The following is a 20,642-nucleotide window of genomic DNA, read 5'->3' on the forward strand; positions in this document are numbered from 1 at the left end:
TTGTTATTGATTTAAATATCATGAAAAACATTAGAATGTTAAGCTAATTAATTAATATAATAATAAAAGAAAGAAAGAAAAGAAATAGGCTTTATTTTTAATACAAAATATTTTTTTTCCACTGATTTTGGTGAGAAATATGACAGAGACATGTATTTCTCTTGAAAGAAATCTAAATGTAAAACAATTAGTGTCTGAATGACAGGAATGCAAAAAATATTTGCTTCTCTCAACCCAATGCAAACCTGCATTTGAAAACTCATGGCTGCGTACAAATTCATATTTTTAATGTCACGTCTGGAGTATTTTAAGCACTGATGGCAAGTTAAATAGAAGCATGTGTCAGCCTTGAATATGATTTGCCTTGAATGGAATTTCATTATAGCCAAAGCCAATGGGAAGCAGTCATTTACAGAATTTACTTTTAAAATAAAAAGTCACCTTTAATAAAAGCTTGTAAGGCATAGTGACAATTTCACGACTGATTCCAGAGCAATATGATTAATTAGACTTGTGGCAGTGACGCTTTAAAACATTTCCAAGGAGCTGAATCAGATATACAAACACAATGTTACGATTTTTCTGAATGTTTGATCAGACAAAAAAAAAAAACATTCCTACAAAATGTCTTACACTATATCAGCATATAGACACTGTTGCATTTAAAAGTGTTAAACGATTTACATGTTTCTTAAATTTTTTAAAGCACAACTAGAGCTGAATGCACAAGGACATGGTTTTGTCAGATACAACATGTAAAAAGTTGTGGTAAGTAAACGCAGTTGAGAATGTACATGAAATATCGGTTGTCCAATATAAATGAAAAGCAAACTCTAAGTCGATCGCATGACTCAATGAATGGACATTGAGAAGGACTCAAACACAAGCATAATGTGTTTCATATGACAGTGACAGATTGAGCACACACTCATTCACCCAAGGCCATTCAGAGATGTAGATTATGGAACATCTGATTTTTTTCATATTTCAGCACTAGCATTTTATTTGAGGTATGGTTTTATAAATTTGGTCTATTTTATATAATAAACATGCACATTTGTTCAAATAAATTGTCTGTGTTTTTTAATCATTTCCTTTCATTTCTACCAGACCATGAACTTGCACAAGTCAAAGTCTCATTTTTTTCAGAAAATTTGAAATGTGACGCTGTAACATTTTACACAGCTAATGTTTCACTGGCCTTTGAAACATGTTCTAAATAAAACTGTAATTCTCGTTCGGGTCATATTCCTGTATTTCTGGGGTCATGCTCAGGTGGAAGGTCTTGCCTTTAGTGTCTTTGGTGGACAGAGGTGAACATGGTCCGATAGATGCACATTTATCTCTGAAGCTTTTTCCACTGACCGCTGTGAAAACAACAAAAACATTATGCATTACATTAGTTAATTATAATAAACCAATATTCTGGCCAATTAATCAGCTGATATTTAGCCATTTTGAGATTATAATTCCCATTGTATCAGATCCTGAATAAATAGAAAATATTGGTTATGTATTTTCTATCAAGAGTAAAATGAAATCCCATAAGACCGTTACTCTGCTTTAAAAACAAATCCTCTAACAAATCTGCTTCATATAGTGCATACAAACCTTCTCTCATCATTTATTTGTAAATTATTTCATGGCAGAATTCATTTATTCCTGTGATGCAAAGTTACATTTTCAGCAGCTATTACTCGTATCCTTCAGAAATCATTCAAAAAAATCCAAACTTTTGATGTATAATATCACGTTTGACCCACAAGGTAATACAAATAAAACATTTATTAATATATAAAATATGTATTCCTGAAAAACAATTATTATCTTATGCAACTAACCTTGTTTAAAGGACAGATTTTTATGGATTTAATTAATTACAGGTAAATCATTTTTATTTTCATAATTGTAACTAATTTCATGCATGTCCACATATTAGTATGTTTAAATTATTTATTTCATTTATACGGATTGTACTTTTTTTATACATGAATAAAATGCCAATATTTCACATTAATGAGAATATTGTGAGAAATGTTTTAATTTGAATAATGCATAATAATTATATATACATTCATCTAATTCATCAATACATCAATAATTGTATACACATACATACATACACACACACACAGGTGCTGGTCATATAATTCGAATATCATCAAAACATTGATTTATTTCACTAATTCCACTCAAAAAGTGAAACTTGTAAATTATATTCATTCATTACACAAAGACTGATATGTTTCAAATGTTTATTTCTTTTAATTTTGATGAATATAACTGACAACTAAGGAAAATCCCAAATTCAGTATCTCAGAAAATTAGAATATTGTGAAAAGGTTTAATATTGAAGACACCTGGTGCCACACTCTAATCAGCTAATTAACTCAAAACACCTGCAAAGCCTTTAAAGGTCTCTCAGTTTAGTTCTGTAGGCTACACAATCATGGGGAAGACTGCTGACTTGAAAGTTGTCCAAAAGACGATCATCGACACCTTGCACAAGGAGCGCAAGACACAAAAGGTCATTGCAAAAGAGGCTGGCTGTTCACAGAGCTCTGTGTCTAAGCACATTAATAGAGAGGAGAAGGGAAGGAAAAGATGTGGTAGAAAAAACGTGTACAAGCAACAGGGATAATCGCACCCTGAAGAGGATTGTGAAACAAAACCCATTCAAAAATGTGGGGGAGATTCACAAAAAGTGGACAGCAGCTGGAGTCAATGCTTCAAAAACCACTACGCACAGACGTATGCAAGACATTAGTTTCATCTGTCGCATTACTTGTGTCAAGCCACTCTTGAACCACAGACAGCGTCAGAAGCGTCTCGCTTCAAAAAGGACTGGACTGCTGCTGAGTGGTCCACAGTTATATTCTCTGATGAAAGTAAATTCAGGATTTCCTTTGGATATCAGGGTCCCAGAGTCTGGAGGAAGAGAGGCACACAGTCCACGTTGCTTGAGGTAATATTGGTAATATTACTAGAAAATATTATAGAAAATATCCTTATTTATATTACTAGAAAATATCCTTGGTAATATTATTAGAAAATACGGAATTAGCTTCCACTGTTATGCTGATGATACTCAGCTATATATCTCAACGAGACCAGATGAAACTTCTAAATTATCTAAGCTAACAGAGTGTGTTAAAAATGTAAAAGATTGGATGACAAATAATTTTCTCCAATTAAACTCGGATAAGACAGAGATAATAATTATTGGACCAAAAAACACTACACATAATCTTGTAGATTACATACAATCTGCAACTAGACGGATGTACTGTTACTTCCTCTACAATCAAAAATCTGGGTGTTATATTAGACAGCAATTTGTCTTTTGAAAATCATATTTCCCATGTTACAAAAACTGCATTCTTCCATCTTAGAAACATTGCCAAGCTAAGAAACATGTTATCTGTTTCTGATGCAGAAAAGCTAGTTCATGCTTTCATGACCTCTAGACTGGACTATTGTAATGGACTTCTAGGTGGTTGTCCTGCTTCGTCAATAAACAAGCTACAGGTAGTCCAAAATGCAGCGGCTAGAGTCCTTACCAGGTCAAGAAAATATGATCATATTACCCCAATTTTACAGTCTCTGCACTGGCTACCTATTAAGTTCCGTATCAGTTACAAATTATCATTACTTACCTATAAGGCCCTAAATGGTTTAACTCCTGCGTACCTAACTAGTCTTCTACCACGCTACAACCCATCACGCACCCTAAGGTCACAAAACACTGGACTTTTGGTAGTTCCTAGGATAGCAAAGTCCACTAAAGGAGGTAGAGCTTTCTCACATTTGGCTCCCAAACTCTGGAATAGCCTTCCTGATAATGTTCGGGGTTCAGACACACTCTCTCTGTTTAAATCTAGATAAAAACACATCTCTTTCGCCAAGCATTCGAATAATGCATCCCTTAAATATTGACTTAAGTTGTATCTGATCAAATGTGCATTCTTATTCATTAGCTTGGGTTAAACTAATTTTACTTTGTTGGATCAGCAGCTATGCTAATTATGTCTCTATTTGTTTCTATGTTTTGTGTAACTAGGATTTACACAAGCTCCAGTCTGGATCCAGAACATCTAAGAAGAGATGATGCTGACCCTCAGAGGACCCCAGATGATGCTAACCCTGAATCAACAACAGAACTAACAAATATTGCTACAAGTGTGACTGCATCATATAATAATTATTAATTAATAATATTAATAACGTTCATCATCTGGCTGACTACGTCTTGTATTATTTTTTTCTAAAAATCCTGTCATTCGTGCACAAACTGACAGTCACCACTTATAAGCTACTACTAAATATTGTAGAAACATAATTTTCTGTAAAGTAGCTTTGTAACGATTTGTATTGTAAAAAGCGCTATACAAATAAACTTGAATTGAGGTCCAGTGTAAAGTTTCCACAGTCTGTGATGGTTTGGGGTGCCATGTCATCTGCTGGTGTTGGTCCACTGTGTTTTCTGAGATCCAAGCTCAACACAGCCGTATACCAGGAAGTTTTAGAGCACTTCATGCTTCCTGCTGCTGACCAACTTTATGGAGATGAAGATTTCATTTTCCAACAGGACTTGACCCCAGCACACAGTGCCAAAGCTAAAAGTACCTTGTTTAAGGACCATGGTATCCCTGTTCTTAATTGGCCAGCAAATTCGCCTGACCTTAACCCCACAGACTTTCTATGGGGTATTGTGAAGAGGAAGATGCGATATGCCAGACCCAACAATGCAGAAGAGCCGAAGGCCACTATCAGAGCAACCTGGGCTCTCATAACACCTGAACAGTGCCACAGACTGATCGACTCCATGCCAAGCCGCATTGCTGCAGTAATTCAGGCAAAAGAGCCCCAACTATGTATTGAGTGCTGTTCATGCTCATACTTTTCATGTTCATACCTTTCAGCTGGACAAGATTTCTAAAAATCCTTTCTTTGTATTGGTCTTAAGTAATATTTTAATTGTCTGAGATAATGAATTTGGAATTTTTCTTAGTTGTCAGTTATAATCATCAAAATTAAAAGAAACTTTTTTTTTTTTACTATTATCATATGTAATTTAAATAAATGTGTTCTTGTTTTAAGTGTGTTTTATGCTGGAAAACAAGACCAAGTCGATTGAGACCTACTACCAACCTGGCACACGGACACACTCGTCTCTGTGGCGCTCATCCCACGCTTTCGTTTTGCAGGTCTTGCTACAGTAAAAGACCTCACGACAGCGGCTACAGGCCGACAGCTGCACACCCACTGATCGGCCGCACTCATAGCAGTATTTGAAGCGTTGCTTTCTGAAAGACACACAGTTAACACAAACAGCACAGACGAAAAAAAAACACTTTGGTTTGCAGCAGTGTGTAATAGTGAAGTACCTCTGCACTCTCTGACTGATGCGTTTATTAAAGAGGGTCCTGTTGTTCTCCTCAGGAGAGCTCAGCAGACTCTGTGTCATTCCTGATCTGGAGCATAGAAGCTTCTCTGTGGGACTGACACCTCAAACAACACAAACACACAAATTAGCAACCTGGGATTTGTCAACTGAGTGAAACTTAAAGTGAGTTTTGCTTCTTTGAACACAGATGATCCTGTAAAAGGCTTGAAAAGTCCAGCATGTCCCCAAATAATGTTCCATTAAATCTATTTATTTTATTTAAATATATTTTCAATTATTATTATTATTATTATCACAATTACTACATTTATAAAAAAAAAATTATAACAATTGTTATTTATAAAATTATAGAAAGATACAAGTTTGTTAATATATTTAGAATAATATTTAGTAATTAAAATATTTTAGAATATGATTATTACTGTTATTATGTATAATTATTATTAAAAAGTACATTTTTATAACATTATTAAATCATCCAAAAGGAAGGCATATTAGGCGTATATATTATTTTTATTATTCAGAATATAAAGAATATTTTAATGAATGTTCATTAATATATTCGTAATCATGACTAATTATATTCTTATTTATTAATTAAAAATAAATTATCTTTATTACTTATTATTAATTATTCTATTATTTAGAATATATTAAATAATTAAATGTATGTTCATTAAATGAAAATTCATCTAATTATATAAATTAGAATAAGTATATTTATAATAACTTATAAATGTATAAAAATGTACCTATAAAATAAAGTCATTATAAATAATTTAGAATGATGTTTCTAAAATATTTTATTAATTGTATATTTAATTTATCTAATTATTATAAATACTACTACTACTACTAATAATAATAATAATAATAATAATCCTGATCCGGTAGATACAACCTTGTCTGTAGGGCTGACACCTGGAACAACAGACAAACACAAAAGTGAGCATCCTGTGATTTCAACTAAACACTAACTCCTGACACTAACTGACACTAACTCCTTTGAACGGATGCACAAACCCTGAAAGCAGTGAGACAAAATCCATAAAGTGCTGTGCATTTATAGAAACGATCAGCCAGTCTCACTGAGTACATCTTGGCTCCGTTCCTTCTCCATTCTTATCACCGCCTGTCTCAGCAGATCTCCCATGAGGCTTAGCAACTGCCGGCGGGTGTTATAGACTTGTCTCTCATGCTTGTTGAGGGCATGGTACGGGGTGTGGGCCATGCGCTGGTTCTGGTGGGAAAGCAGAACCGGTCTGGTGAGGGGATCATAATTGCTTGAGGTGATAAATGAGATTTGAAATGATCTGGAACATGGGATGAAGTGGCGATGAAAAGCTGCACCTGTTGGAATGCGCAGTGTGCGTAATCCACGACTGTTCCCACAGCGCACCTGCGGCCCTCGCCCACCACGACAGGCATGAGGATGTCAGCGCCCGCTTTGATCAACTTCTCCAGCTTAACCAAGTGAAACAGAAACAAACAGAGTACAGTGATTGGAAATAACTACATTTATTTTTCTCTATTTCTTTGATTGACTAGCTTTTGAGGTGCTAAATTGTTCCTGTACATGAGTCGACTGATCAACTTGATCTTGTGTAAAAGAAAGACATGAATGGATTCTGAGAAACATTAAATGCAAAACATGTCTATCAATATCAGAAATAACCATTTTATTGTTTTTTTCAGAATAATTCAGTGTAACAAATTTCAAGTAAGGGCAATTTTAGTCTCTTATTTTAAATTTCATTAACATTTTTGTCACTTTTGGTGCCATTTTTTTGCTCCAAGCTGCTTATATCTCTCACACCATTTCCAGTTTCCAGGTTAAATAAAAAAGAAAAAAATAAGAAAGAAAAAAAAAGAAAAAAAAAATACAGATGATGCTTTAATAACTGTAAACAGTCATGTATATCTCCAAATAACGTTATATTATAATCATTATATTATATAATTATTATATAATACATTATAATCTACTTATTTATTTTATGAAATTAATTTAAAATATACATTTATTTTCACAATCAAATATTATAAAATCAGTAAATATATTTTTATAATATATAATAATTTATATATTTCTAATTTCTATATTCTTATTATTACATTAATGAACATAAGTTATTCCATATATTGCACACAAAAAATATATATATTATTATTATTAAATATATGAAATAATATTTTGTTATAAATGTTTCTGTTAAATCAACAAACAAGAGTGAATTTTTCCTAAACCTAACTACATTTAAATTAATATTTTGACTTTTATTTTGTAATGCACAGTGCAACTACAGAGCCACTATGCAAAAACATAAGTGACCCTGGACCAAAAACCAGTCATAAGGGTCAATTTTTTCAACTTTCTTTTTTCTATTGATGTATGGTTTGTTATGATCAGACAATATTTAGCCGAGATACAGCTATTTGAAAATCGTCAAACTTTTTTGAAAAAGTGTGATACATTTAAGGTAGGAAATTTACAAAATATCTTCATGGAACATGATCTTTACTTAATATACTAATGATTTTTGGCATAAAAGAAAAATCAATAATTCTGACCCATACAATGTATTTTTGTCTATTGCTACAAATATACCCCAGAGACTTAAGACTGATTTTGTGCTCCAGGGTCACATATTTCATGTATGCACAGTCACGTACTTTCTTTTAAGACTAGATAGGATAATCAGTTGAGCAAAATCACCAGCTTGACTTGGTTGCGTGGATGTGGCCCACGGTCGTAGCTGATGTTGGCAAGGGCACAGAGAGCGCTGCCCACATGACGAGTGAGAGGAAGATTAGGATCAGCCCCTCCAGCGAGCAGTTCATCCACAGCCTGGGAAAACAGCAGTGATAATATACATGGCACGTCAACGCAATGCCATAACGTTCTCACCCTCATCCTTCAGTAATGATGACTAATTATTCCACATTCATTCTGTGTCTTCACACAGACAGTATTTAATTATCCCATAAAAGACGACTCCTTGCAAATAGATGCACTGCAAATGATTCAGTCGGAATAAGTGATGTCAGAAATTATTACATACAAGGTCGTTGCCTCTCGAAATGGCCAGAGACAGGGGTGAATGGCCACTCCACACATTATTGGGGTTTGCGTTGTGAGAAAGGAGAAGTGCCACCACATCTCTAGCATTCTGAAAGAAAAATAATGCTTCTTCTTATTGTTGTTATTCACAAATAAATTCCAATTAATTTAACTGAATCCTCCATTGAAATTTACATTTTTAAATATTAGTCTACTTCATTTATGTAACACGTCATATCTTCAGAAGCAGGGAGCCAGACGAAAATCCAAAGAGAGAGGTTTTAATGATGATAATAGCAAAAAACAAACACATACATAACTAAACCTGGCTGTACACTATGATACTTTACACTACCTTACTTCAAGGACTGACAAACCTAGAACTAAACAGACCGGGCTTATTAACACAAAGGAAGTAATCAGGAGAACAGAAACAGGAGGGGAGTAATCAATTAACTAAACAAGAAAAGCTAATGACCAAATAAGGAAAACTCAAAACTCTTTAGCTGCTAAATGCATATATATATATATATATATATATATATATTAGTGGTGGACCGTTATCGGCGTTAGACTCTTATCGGGCGATAAAAAAAATATCGCCGTCAATCTATTCTCAAAGTTGAGTTGGGAGCTGGGTCTATACTAGGCGAGCTATGATGACTTTCACCTTGATATCTTAGCGCGGATGTATACCTAGCCGAATCTGTAGGGGGCGAAAACGAGTCTTTAAACCTGTGTGTATGCCTACTGTGAAATTACCACATCAAACGTGACGTGCTAACATGCAACCCGCCATTAAAATCAAAGAAGAAGAAGACGTGCTAACATGGGTGCAGCTAAGATTCCGGGTTTGCTTCAGGGAATTTTTTTTTTTTAAAGAAGCTTCCCAATGGAAACCTCGACAAGACGCACGCATGTTTCACACATACTCCGTCTCCGTCTGCAGTGCATATGCAGTCCGTGTGCGTAACGTATGTGGTGCAGAAGCAGCATGGACTCATACTCATTGTGCTTTCAGACAGGACACATTTGATGTCCGCTACTCGGTACGTGAACGATCGCTGTACTGCTGCAGACGCACTGCTCCTGGAACGCACTGACGGACCGCAACCACGTGAACGCTGGAATCCGTTAACATGGGTGCGTAAAAAAATACAAAACGCAGATGGATTATGTGTGAAACAGGCGTAAGGTTGTTTGCACCTTGTGCAATGTGGAATTAGTTTACAGCTTTCTCAAGCAGTTTGTGATGCATTCTGGAAACAGGAGATGAGCCCCTGGTCTAATGCACCACCTAGCTTGATAAACCCCTTCTCAAAGACTTAACGTTACTTTTAGTCATTATTTTATTTGGGTAGCACACATATTCTGAATGCCTTAGGCAGAAGTCAAATGAGCCATTTTAATCTAGATTAATTCCAAGATTACAGTGAGATTAATCTAGATTAAAAAAATTAATCTATGCCCACCTCTAGTATATATGTATATATATATGTATAAATTTATATATATATATATATATATATATATATATATATATATATACACTCACCTAAAGGATTATTAGGAACACCTGTCCAATTTCTCATTAATGCAATTATCTAATCAACCAATCACATGGCAGTTGCTTCAATGCATTTAGGGGTGTGGTCCTGGTCGAGACAATCTCCTGAACTCCAAACTGAATGTCAGAATGGGAAAGAAAGGTGATTTAAGCAATTTTGAGCGTGGCATGGTTGTTGGTGCCAGACGGGCCGGTCTGAGTATTTCACAATCTGCTCAGTTACTGGGATTTTGACGCACAACCATTTCTAGGGTTTACAATCAATGGTGTGTGCATCCCACAAATCTCCATCAACTGCAAGATGCTGTCCTATCAATATGGGCCAACAGTTGTAAAGAATGCTTTCAGCACCTTGTTGAATCAATGCCACGTAGAATTAAGGCAGTTTTGAAGGCGAAAGGGGGTCAAACACAGTATTAGTATGGTGTTCCTTCCTAATAATCCTTTAGGTGAGTGTGTATATACGTGTATATATATATACTGCTCAAAAAAATAAAGGGAACACTTGTGGGTTACATCGTGTGTTTAAGTGTTCCCTTTATTTTTTTGAGCAGTATATATATATATATATATATATATAAATATATATATATACACACAGTTTTTTACCAAGGAGCATCATGTTGTTTTAGTGTTCATGTTGTATTCTTACTGTATATTCACTGTCTCTTTGGCAGGCCACATGTAGTGGTGTTCTCCCGCCTTCCTGAGGAAGTTCATTAGGGGCTCCACTGAATTTAGCCACGGGTCCAGGGGCCATGAGATGCTGATTTTTAAAGGTCTGGGACTCAAATGTGTCCTGAGGGTTTATGTTTCTTTGATTAGAGATGTTAAAAAAAAAGTTGTGTTGCAACATATTTATACACAACTTTTACTCAGACCTTATCGAGCTCATAGACTTCATGGGCATCCTGATCTTTGACGTCGGGATCTGCCAGAGCGTGCAGGAGAAGCTCTGTGATTTCAGGACCTTCTGCTCCACATAAACCCGCTGCTATGTGAAGGGGGTACAGACCCTTTTGCTGTCATGAACACAGAGAGAAGAAATAAATATGACCAAATAGATGCCTTGCTATTGATATTCTAGTCAAATGTAAATAAAGTGACGTGACATTCAGCCAAGTATGGTGACCCATACTCAGAATTTGTGCTCTGCATTTAACCCATCCGAAATGCACACACACAGAGCAGTGAACACACACACACACTGTGAGCACACACCCGGAGCAGTGGGCAGCCATTTATGCTGCGGCGCCCGGGGAGCAGTTGGGGGTTCAGTGCCTTGCTCAAGGGCACCTAAGTCGTGGTATTGAAGGTGGAGAGAGAACTGTACATGCACTCCCCCCACCCACAATTCCTGCCGGCCCGGGACTCGAACTCACAACCTTTCGATTGGGAGTCCGACTCTCTAACCATTAGGCCACGACTTCCCCGTGATTCATTAGTGATAATGAATACTAAAAAATTATATAAATTAAATGACATTAAATCGGAGGTACCTCTGGAAGTAGAGGGATGTCTGTACGAGCCCCACACTCCAAAAGACGACAGACACCCTTGACATGGGCAGCTTTGATAGCCAGGAAGATGACAGGCATGGGGACGGTAGAGGCATTTGGGTCTGCTCCTCTCTCCAACAGAAGCTTAATTGTAGTCCATCGATTCCTGTGTCTTTCAGACCATACAGTCGCCGATTACAAAACAACAACTTTCAAATCTTCATTAAAATCATGCGGGTTTGGAGCACCAAATAATAACATTCACGTCATAATTCATGCAGTTTACATAAACAAATCTCATTCTAAATTTTCATTTATATATATATATATATATATATAATATTATATTACATAAAAAACTTACATCATATTATGTATTAAAAAAGTTGTTTTTAATTAATATTATTTTAAAAAATATATATTTTTTTTCTTGTTTAAAATTTTAATAAGAAACTAAAAACACTAAATATTTTTTGAATATTATTATAAAAAATATTTATTCACATTACACTCGTAAGATATTTTGGGTAAAATATGCTTAGCTGTCATGAAAAAAAATTCATTTCATTTTATTTATTATTTTTTTTAATTACCCATATATAATTTTGTGAGATTCAGATACAGTAAATACATCTGTAAAAAACTACTGACTCTGTTTTCAGAAGAGCAATTTTCCGGACTGTCTCCTGGGTGTCTGTTGGAGTCACTGTTGCTGTCTGGCACAGGATCTCAGCACTCTTCTGTAGGATCTCCTCTGTGACGTCAATGTCAAAACTAGCCATAGAACATGCAGAATCAAAGGTAGGATCATCTGACCTGATGCTCCTCTCCAAGTTTTCATCAGTCTCCGGATTTGTCATCTCTTGCTCAGGTTCAGCTTCTGTCTTTGCGTCCTTCTCTCGCCATGATACTAAACCCAATGGGATTTTATCATCAAAGACTTGAATAGATTTTGACATGATCACAACATGCGGTTCTTCTGTAGGTCTGTCTTGTTTATATTCAAGCTGAAGGAATATCTCCTTATTTGGGTCTGTATTTTCATTGATCTGATAATGAAGTTGAGGTTCCTCAGAGTTGCTGAAACCTTCGAGTTGGTCAGGCCGAGGAACTATCCCATCTTCATTTATTTCCTCATTTACTTGAGCTTCAAGTTTCTCCAGGTCATTGAGGTTCTCTGGTTCAAGACCGTGGTCGAATTGGTTGCTTTCTCTTGGCGTCTCAAATGTCTCTTGGTCGCTTTCATCTTTGGTTGTTCCTGTCACTGGATCTGAAGAAGTTTCATGGGAGACGTCTTCCACAGGTTTGATCTTTAGCGTAACGGACAGAAGAAGAAAAAATTGGAGCAAGAATGAAGGAGAAAAATGATCCGACTTAAAATGCTTGAAAAACAAGCAAACCAAAACACCCATTAGGAATCCTTAATGTTTTCTCTGTATTATTACCTGTGGCTCTGGGCTGATATTCTGTGTCACTCTCTCAGCCAGCGTCTCATGTAAAGACTGAAGAGGGTAGTAGAGGACATGACAGACAGCCAGAGCAGACATGCCTTCCTCATTTAACTTATTAACATCGGCCCCGCTGTCCAGCAGCATGTGGATGACATCATCATGACAGTTAACCTACACAGACACACAACAAACCTCACTGATCATCAGCAAGCATGCATTTAATGTGGGTCATTATTAAAGATCTGAAACCTGTTGTTTATCCATTCCTGTGAAAAAATAAAAATCAATGCTGCCACCTTCTGGCAAATATTAGTCACTGTTTACATGACAAGAAGCATTTTACAATTAGCATTTTCTACTGAGATCTTGCTTAAACTGAAGCTTACCGTGGCTGCTATGAGAGCCGTATGTCCCCGTGCGTCACTCACGTCAGGATGGACTTTTCCATCTCTGAGAATTCGGTAAACATTCCTGCATTCACCACTTGAAGCTTTCTTGATCAGCTTCTCGGAGTTCAGCTCCAAGGGACCTTTGGGTCCAAACTCAGTCCTGGTCATATTCAGCACTGCTGCTACATCCCAGTCTAATGTGCCTGTCTCAAATCTGTGAGAGAAAAAAAATGATATGGATAAAATAAAGGTATATGTAAAAAAAAAAATAATAATAATATATATATATATATATATATATATATACATACAATTGTGTTTTATTTAATATTTTAATCCATTATATATATATATATATAATGAATTAAAATATTAAATTAAATAAAATTGTCTGCCAAATAAATTTAAATATAACTACTTCTAAAATCTACATTTAAAATATATTTAAAATATTTTTAACTATTTAAAAAAAAAATTAATAGTACTAAATACTGAATAAATTAAATTAAAATAAAATAAAAATAAATAAATCATTCATCTCACCTGTGTCTCTGAATCTGTGCATTCATGCGCTGCTGTAGCGGCAAGGCTGTCAGTGGTGACTGCTGCTCTGTGCTGATATCACTCGTACCAAAAAAGTGAAGGTCCAGTTCCTGGCGTAGACTCCTGGGGACGGGTAGGTGGTCTGAATCTGTGGAATATCTCTCAATGTCTGGAGGCAGGATGAAACGGTCCTCGTCGTCTGACAGACCCTGATCAGTGTCTCTACTTGACTCCATATCGAGAGGACGTTGAGGTTGTTTCAGGTGTGTATTTGGCAGTCTGGTCATGTGTTCTGGGAAATCCTCGAGACTGAAGCCGCCCTCCAGTGTGGTGCAGAGTTGCAGTAACCTCTCTCTGTGCCAAAGACCCACATCCTGCCGCCCATCAGGGTAAGTCAGGACCCCAGGGCCAAAGCGTTCATCAGCGTGATACAGACCCTGTAGAGGAGTAGAAGAGATTATCTTTCACTATCTATTATTTGATAAAAGCAGCCTTATTGTTAGTGAGCTATGAATTATTTACCTCAAAAGTTGATCCATCTGGGAAAACCTGTATTCCGTATCCCTCTTTTCGGTTCAAATAAAACTTTCCTGTGTATTTGGATCCATCAGGCCAGGAATACAGGCCTTTCCCATGACGATAATCCTTAAAAAATGAACCTTTGTAGAACTGAAATAAAACATGACAATAATTTAGTGTCAAAGTGGAAAGTACTAAATGATTTTTACAGTGAAGAGTAGAGCAATAAAAATATGCTTTTAATAGATAGATAGATAGATAGATAGATAGATAGATAGATAGATAGATAGATAGATAGATAGATAGATAGATAGATAGATAGATGGGGCAGAAATACACCATTTGATTATATACACACACACACACACATATCAAATGGTGTATTTCTGCCCCTTTCCATGAATAAGGTACAAAAAGGGCCTGCAAATATAAATTAATTAAAATGAATGATTTTTCAACTACAACTAAATATTATCTGAACTGGTTTATTTTATATTTATTCCAATTTGTTGATTTTGCAATAAATAAAAAATAAATAAATAAAAACGGGCTTGAACATTATTACTCAGTGTTTATTTTTGTAATATATAAATCAATGAAAATTTTAAAATACAAAATAAGACTAAAAAATTATCAAATTAAAAATTATTTAAAAAATGTTTATATTATTTGAAATTTTTACAAAAAAAAAAAAAAGATAATAATATTTGGTATTTTTATTCTAATAACTGAATATATAAATTCAGCAGCCTGTGAAAATGATGACACTGTTGATTGTAATTATTAGATCCAGTTAAGATCTGGAAGGTCATACTGGACGTTTTTAAAATAAGCTCCGTAACATTACGTTGTATAATTGTTTATCAAACATGTTAGTGCAACAATTAATGTGTAATAATGAGTTCACAACTTAAAACTTTATCTTAGAATCAACAGACCATAATAAGTTATCATGTTACATGTAGTGAAACATACCTCTCCACTCGGCCATGTGAAGACACCAGTGCCATGCTTCAGGTTATTCACGAATTCTCCTTCATATTTACATCCATCCGGCCATTCCTGGATGTCATGTCCATTTCTTTTACAAAAACTCTCTCTTCCCCACATTACTGTTTTATCTTTCTTATTCAGTTCATATCATAAACTCTTATTCACACAGAGCGTGAGCGCTAGGAAACATACAATTTATTGTTTAACTTCGGATGGTTACCATGACGAGGCGACTCACTCGTAAAAATTGCTCGTCGTGAGTCAAATGCTACACGTCAGGCGAAAATAAAGTCCTCAATTAATTGACTTCTTCTGTAAGATAAGGTACTCCAGATGGTCTATTCATGGCATAATATACATGACAAAGGTCGGCTACCCTTTTCAAATCAACACGTGTCTATCGTTGGTATGTTTTTGTGTCTCGGGTGACCTGCTGCAGTAGATCAACGCCGCGCAACTAAGCAACCGCGACGCGCGTGCACGCGCAAGCTTTTTCTCGCGCGCTCTCTCTCACACGCAGGCACGCGCACATCCACATCCATAGCTGCGCCAGTAATTAAATTAAAATTAAATTAAATTTATGCATTTAGCAGACGCTTTTATCCAAAGCGATTTACAGTGCATTCGGGCTATCAATTTTTACTTATCTAAATGACGTACTACATAATTAATCTGCTTTCTTGACCCGTTTGGCGTCTGTCAGGTGTGTAAGAACATGATACGCGCCAGGTTATACATTACAAGTGGCTGAACGCACTTGAGTGGCCTTACAAAGAGATGAACATTTAATTAAGAATCAATGATATTCTGAGACTGTCGAATAAAGAGCTGAAATAAAGACTACGATAGGCCACTCCAATTAAGAAAAACAATTTTGATGGTCCGGGTGCTTTTACCACCTAAATATACTTTAGACCAGCCTGAAAGTCCAATTAAACCCAATAAGTCCAATAATTTATAATATATCATTGCCACAATTATGTGTGACACTTAGTGATAATGAATGTCCTTACATTATGTATGTATGTATATATATATATATATATATATATATATATATATATATATATATATATATATATATATATATATAAATATATATATATATATATATATATATATATATATATATATATACATAATTTAAGGCCAAGATGTAAAAGCAACAAAGTAGCAAATTTCTTAGGTTTAGTTTGATGGTTTTAGAGAGAGTTTTGGCACTTGTTTGCTAATCTGTTCATTTAAAGGCCAGACTGGAAGACTAGCTAAACCATGATAAACCATCTTAAACCTGTAAAATGATGAAAAGAATCATGGACTATGATATTTATATGGTATTCCAAGGTATCTAGAAGAAATAACATGGAATTCTTGGGTTTCATGTATGATCTGTCCATTTATTGACCAACCACAGTAAAAAGCTAATATTTACAATGTTTTTTCTTTTCTTTTCTTAACCAGAATTTAGGAAGTATAATCTGGAAGTATATTTAAATTCATGCCCACAGGCACAACACATTCTGTCATTGTTATATTAAAATATCTGACATTGTCCAGCAGGTTTTTCCAGATGACAAACCTCTGTTCAGAATGTGTTGTGACAGAAATTTAAAAGCAGCATAGCGAAAAAGAACATCACAACAAAGAGACCAATGAGACACTATTCAATGACAATAAAATAAATGCTCTAATAACACCACCCATCTTTATGCTTTTATCTAGTAGCCAGGTGCAAAAGGAGGTGGATTTAGGTACTCCCGTGGTAATTCTCTATCTGTGAAGTTGAGAATCCCATCAGATGCCCGACGGCCAACATTTGTGGATTTTTCGGGTATCTCCTGATATTCATTTTCCTCCAATTGTTTAGGGTTCATGTTACTGCTCTCCAAAGCAGGAAAAGTTGCAATTTCCTGACACGCATCTTGAACGATCTCCTCATACATGTGATCCTTGGAGCGGTTCTTTTTAAGCTTTTTTTTAATTTGCGCCAGGCCCATGGCCACCGGTTTCAATGGTTGTTGGTTTTTCTGTTGGGTACGGCCTTCAACAGGTTTGTCGGGTGGGATCTGATGTCTGTCAGAGCTTACCGGCAACAGCCCTTGCGATCTGTCAGCCTCTGCGGTAGCTTGCAGACGATTTGGCAAGCTTGCTCTGGGTGGTAACTGTGGTGGAGTGTCACCTGTGGTGGTGTCATTTGGTGGTTTGGACATAAATATTGTTCTAGGCTTTAGAATAGGCTTTTTTGGCTGATCCTGAATTTAAAAATAAATCATTATTATTCTATAAGCAACCTGTTCCTTAAAATATAATCACATATACTGTCCTTTACAATGAATACTTTCTGAAAATGTACTCACCCTCAGGCCATCCGAGATGTAGATGAGTTTGTTTTGAACAGACTTGGAGAAATACATCATTGCATCACTTGTTCACCAATGGATCCTCTTTAGTGAATGGGTGCCGTCAGAATGAGAGTTTCTTACAAACATGCAGATTTTCACATTACAAAATTACAATTGACATACTGAAGTCATGTGGATTACTTGTTGTTTATTGTGATGTTTTTATCAGCTGTTTGGACTCTTATTCTGACGGCACCCATTCACTGCAGAGGATCCTTTGGTGAGCAAGTGATGTAATGCTAAATTTCTCCAAATCTGTTATGAGGAAGTACCAAACTTATCTACATCTTGAAAGTGCCTGAGGGTGAGTGAATTTTCAATTTTGGGTGAGCTATTCTTTTAACTACAAGAAAATGATATAATTTGTAATTTTATAAATATAATCAATCATATAATCTGTTGATGTTGTATTACCACACTCTGTAGATTCAAAGAGCTCAATTCCATCTCCAAGCTGGGATACAGTCTCGCAGAAGGACTTGTAGGTAGCGTAAATGATTCGTTTTGGAGCGGCGAAGTCGGGTTGTGTTCAGCGATATTTGAATGAGCTGTATGTGTTGGAGTTGAAAAATGTATCCGTTCAACCTTTCCAGGTTTTACATCTTTCTTTTGAGGAAACAACAACTCAGCGTAGTTATTTTTGTCACCCTGCACACAAATGGGACCACACACATATAAAAAAGGCCAGATATCTTACAGCCAGACATAAAAAGATAACGGTTAAAGTGGATGGTAAAAATAAAACATTGACTCTTTCCCCTATACTATTTAACAATGCAAAAGTGTACTAAACTTAATATTATTTTGGTAGTGGTCCATGACTGTTGAACAGCTTGACTGTTTGGTGTCTATCTGGTTGATCTTGATGTATAACCATAACCAAACTGTTTGTGGTATATCTAGCTAAAAACAAGCTAGCATGTAACTCTATACCTGTTCGCAGGCCACAGTGAGCAAGTCATTGTAGGGGAGAATGATGTTTCTACGATGAAAGGCCACCAAGTCATGAAGGGAGCAGAAGTGTGTCTTTTCTCCCACTATAATGTACTGGTTATCTGGCAATACGTCAATCATGAAGTGTCTGCAGCGATCTTCAGCTCTAGGAGAAAGATTTATCGATGACCCTTTGATTCGTGAACTCATTCATGTACAGTACTTATGAATCAAACGTCCTCATAGTGACGTTTATTAACTGACAACAATGGCCACATTGACACAGACTTACCGATAAGTTAATGTATAACCCACCCTGCTCTCGCTAACACGGATAAGGAAGTAACCAGGAGGTTTGAACATCAGCATTTCCTCTGCAGCCCTACAATAAAGAAGTATTTTATCTGATAGGTATCAGTAACCTGATTTTCTGCTCTATGATGTCACTGTGTTCATGATAAAACATAGTCTGTGCATTCATGCTTAGTTTTGTAACATAACACAAAATTCAATCCATTACTTCCTGGATATTATCCCATGGAACCATTCTGGAACAATTCCATTCTTCAAAATGCAGCTGCGCTGGAATTCAGTGAACCAGTCCAATGTTGCATTAATGCTGTCATGTGGTAAAGGCGCAGCCATGGCATCCAGTGTGTCCTAAATCCACAAACAATTTGATGGAAAAATGCACACTTTTAACATGAATGAATGTAGGCCCTTTTGTGTCAGTTTTGTCTTCCTAATTATTTTCAAATATAATTCAGACAATGACTTAAATACACCACTTCTATGATGAACATGTATTCAACATCTAAATTAAATCCTTCCCTTTATCTTTTTTCCCCCTTTTTAATCTAGGTGAACTCTCCAGAGATTACAATAAAAAATAAAGTGTCAACAGATATAAATAAATGAATACATAACGATTAAATGTTAAGTTAAATAAGAACAAATCACATATAGGAAGTTATAAATATTTAAAATCTGTCAAACCGATCAGTAGTTTAATGACTCACAAAATCTTGAATACTCACTCGTTCATGACCAAACTAGTTTAATGTTGATTTAACAAAAATGAAAGTTCTATTACTTTTAGCGCGCTTTTTTGCTTATATTTAAACATTAGTCTAGATTCTGTAATACATAGTTTACGTAAAGGTGTTTTTAAAAGACTGCCGCTATTACAAACAAGAATACATAGAAAAATTTAATGTTTTCATAAGGCTTAACTCACCTGGCGAGCCACAGTACAGGTATAGTGACGGCAGCTGACGTGACCTCACCTGTTAAAACTGGGTTGGGGTGTGGTTTAAACAAAAGTTCAACGACAACGACACATTTCAGATCATGAACTATTCATATCTAATGCTTTGTACGTTTAAATCATCAATCGGTGTCTGGTAAAAACATATAATCAGTTTACAGACTGGTTATATAGACTACAGAGAAGCTACAGCTGATTTGTGAACGACGCATAGTATGGCGTTTGACTTGATATAATGAATATTAATTACGTCTTGTTTACTTTCCTGGGTAGTCCGGTAACTTAATTAATATTCATTAGGCAAGCCATTCAGCGAATCAGGAAAGCCTGCCTGACATAACGTAATAAATATTAACGCTTAACCTTTGCCTCTCGGCAAATCAGGTAGGTCTGCTCGAAGAACGTCACGGAACTTAATTAATATGTATGAGAAAACTTTCGCTTATGTGGGATTCGTATGTTTACATAATGGACATGTCATAAAGGTTCAGATATAATTTGTTTGTGTTTTGTTTTGTTTTATGTCAGGTGGTCATTTACTGATATTCAATTGCTGTACCACTTTAAGGCGAGATGATTCTCCCAGGCACCGCAGAAGAAATAAAAACAGG

General features: G+C 35.7%; 2 protein-coding genes across 2 annotated transcripts; both read right to left on the bottom strand.

Moving 5' to 3' along the window:
* Positions 1-995: 995 nt before the first annotated feature.
* Positions 996-15,938, bottom strand: LOC132131728 (ankyrin repeat and MYND domain-containing protein 1-like). Its single transcript, XM_059543821.1, has 16 exons — positions 15,412-15,938; positions 14,440-14,586; positions 13,918-14,354; positions 13,372-13,588; positions 12,980-13,156; positions 12,186-12,844; positions 11,535-11,706; positions 10,917-11,057; positions 10,688-10,834; positions 8,470-8,577; positions 8,124-8,255; positions 6,758-6,871; positions 6,497-6,647; positions 5,388-5,508; positions 5,152-5,306; positions 996-1,367 (listed from the first exon to the last, which is right to left on the bottom strand). Exons 1-16 carry the CDS (start codon positions 15,544-15,546, stop codon positions 1,216-1,218), a joined length of 3,165 nt encoding a protein of 1,054 aa, XP_059399804.1. The 5' UTR covers positions 15,547-15,938; the 3' UTR covers positions 996-1,215.
* An 867-nt stretch (positions 15,939-16,805) lies between these two features.
* On the bottom strand, positions 16,806-20,258 carry LOC132131108 (hematopoietic SH2 domain-containing protein homolog). Its single transcript, XM_059543046.1, has 6 exons — positions 20,002-20,258; positions 19,285-19,424; positions 19,057-19,146; positions 18,765-18,930; positions 18,246-18,479; positions 16,806-17,681 (listed from the first exon to the last, which is right to left on the bottom strand). The coding sequence occupies exons 2-6, from the start codon at positions 19,407-19,409 to the stop codon at positions 17,148-17,150; spliced, it is 1,149 nt and encodes a 382-aa protein (XP_059399029.1). The 5' UTR covers positions 19,410-19,424; positions 20,002-20,258; the 3' UTR covers positions 16,806-17,147.
* Between the last annotated feature and the right edge of the window lie 384 nt (positions 20,259-20,642).

The sequence above is a fragment of the Carassius carassius genome, chromosome 48 (genome assembly GCF_963082965.1).
Source record: "Carassius carassius chromosome 48, fCarCar2.1, whole genome shotgun sequence".
Lineage (NCBI taxonomy): Eukaryota > Metazoa > Chordata > Actinopteri > Cypriniformes > Cyprinidae > Carassius > Carassius carassius.

Excerpts from the sequence above, each read along its gene's own strand:
- LOC132131728 (XM_059543821.1), bottom strand. The coding sequence starts at position 15,546 with ATGTGGGGAAGAGAGAGTTTTTGTAAAAGAAATGGACATGACATCCAG. Across the intron at positions 13,589-13,917 it reads GCACAGATTCAGAGACACAG|ATTTGAGACAGGCACATTAG; the intron begins GTGAGATGAATG and ends TTTCTCTCACAG. Across the intron at positions 13,157-13,371 it reads CGGCTCTCATAGCAGCCACG|GTTAACTGTCATGATGATGT; the intron begins GTAAGCTTCAGT and ends GTGTCTGTGTAG.
- LOC132131108 (XM_059543046.1), bottom strand. The coding sequence starts at position 19,409 with ATGGCTGCGCCTTTACCACATGACAGCATTAATGCAACATTGGACTGG. Across the intron at positions 18,480-18,764 it reads TCACTGTGGCCTGCGAACAG|GGTGACAAAAATAACTACGC; the intron begins GTATAGAGTTAC and ends ATTTGTGTGCAG. Across the intron at positions 17,682-18,245 it reads CTTTGAATCTACAGAGTGTG|GATCAGCCAAAAAAGCCTAT; the intron begins GTAATACAACAT and ends TTTTAAATTCAG.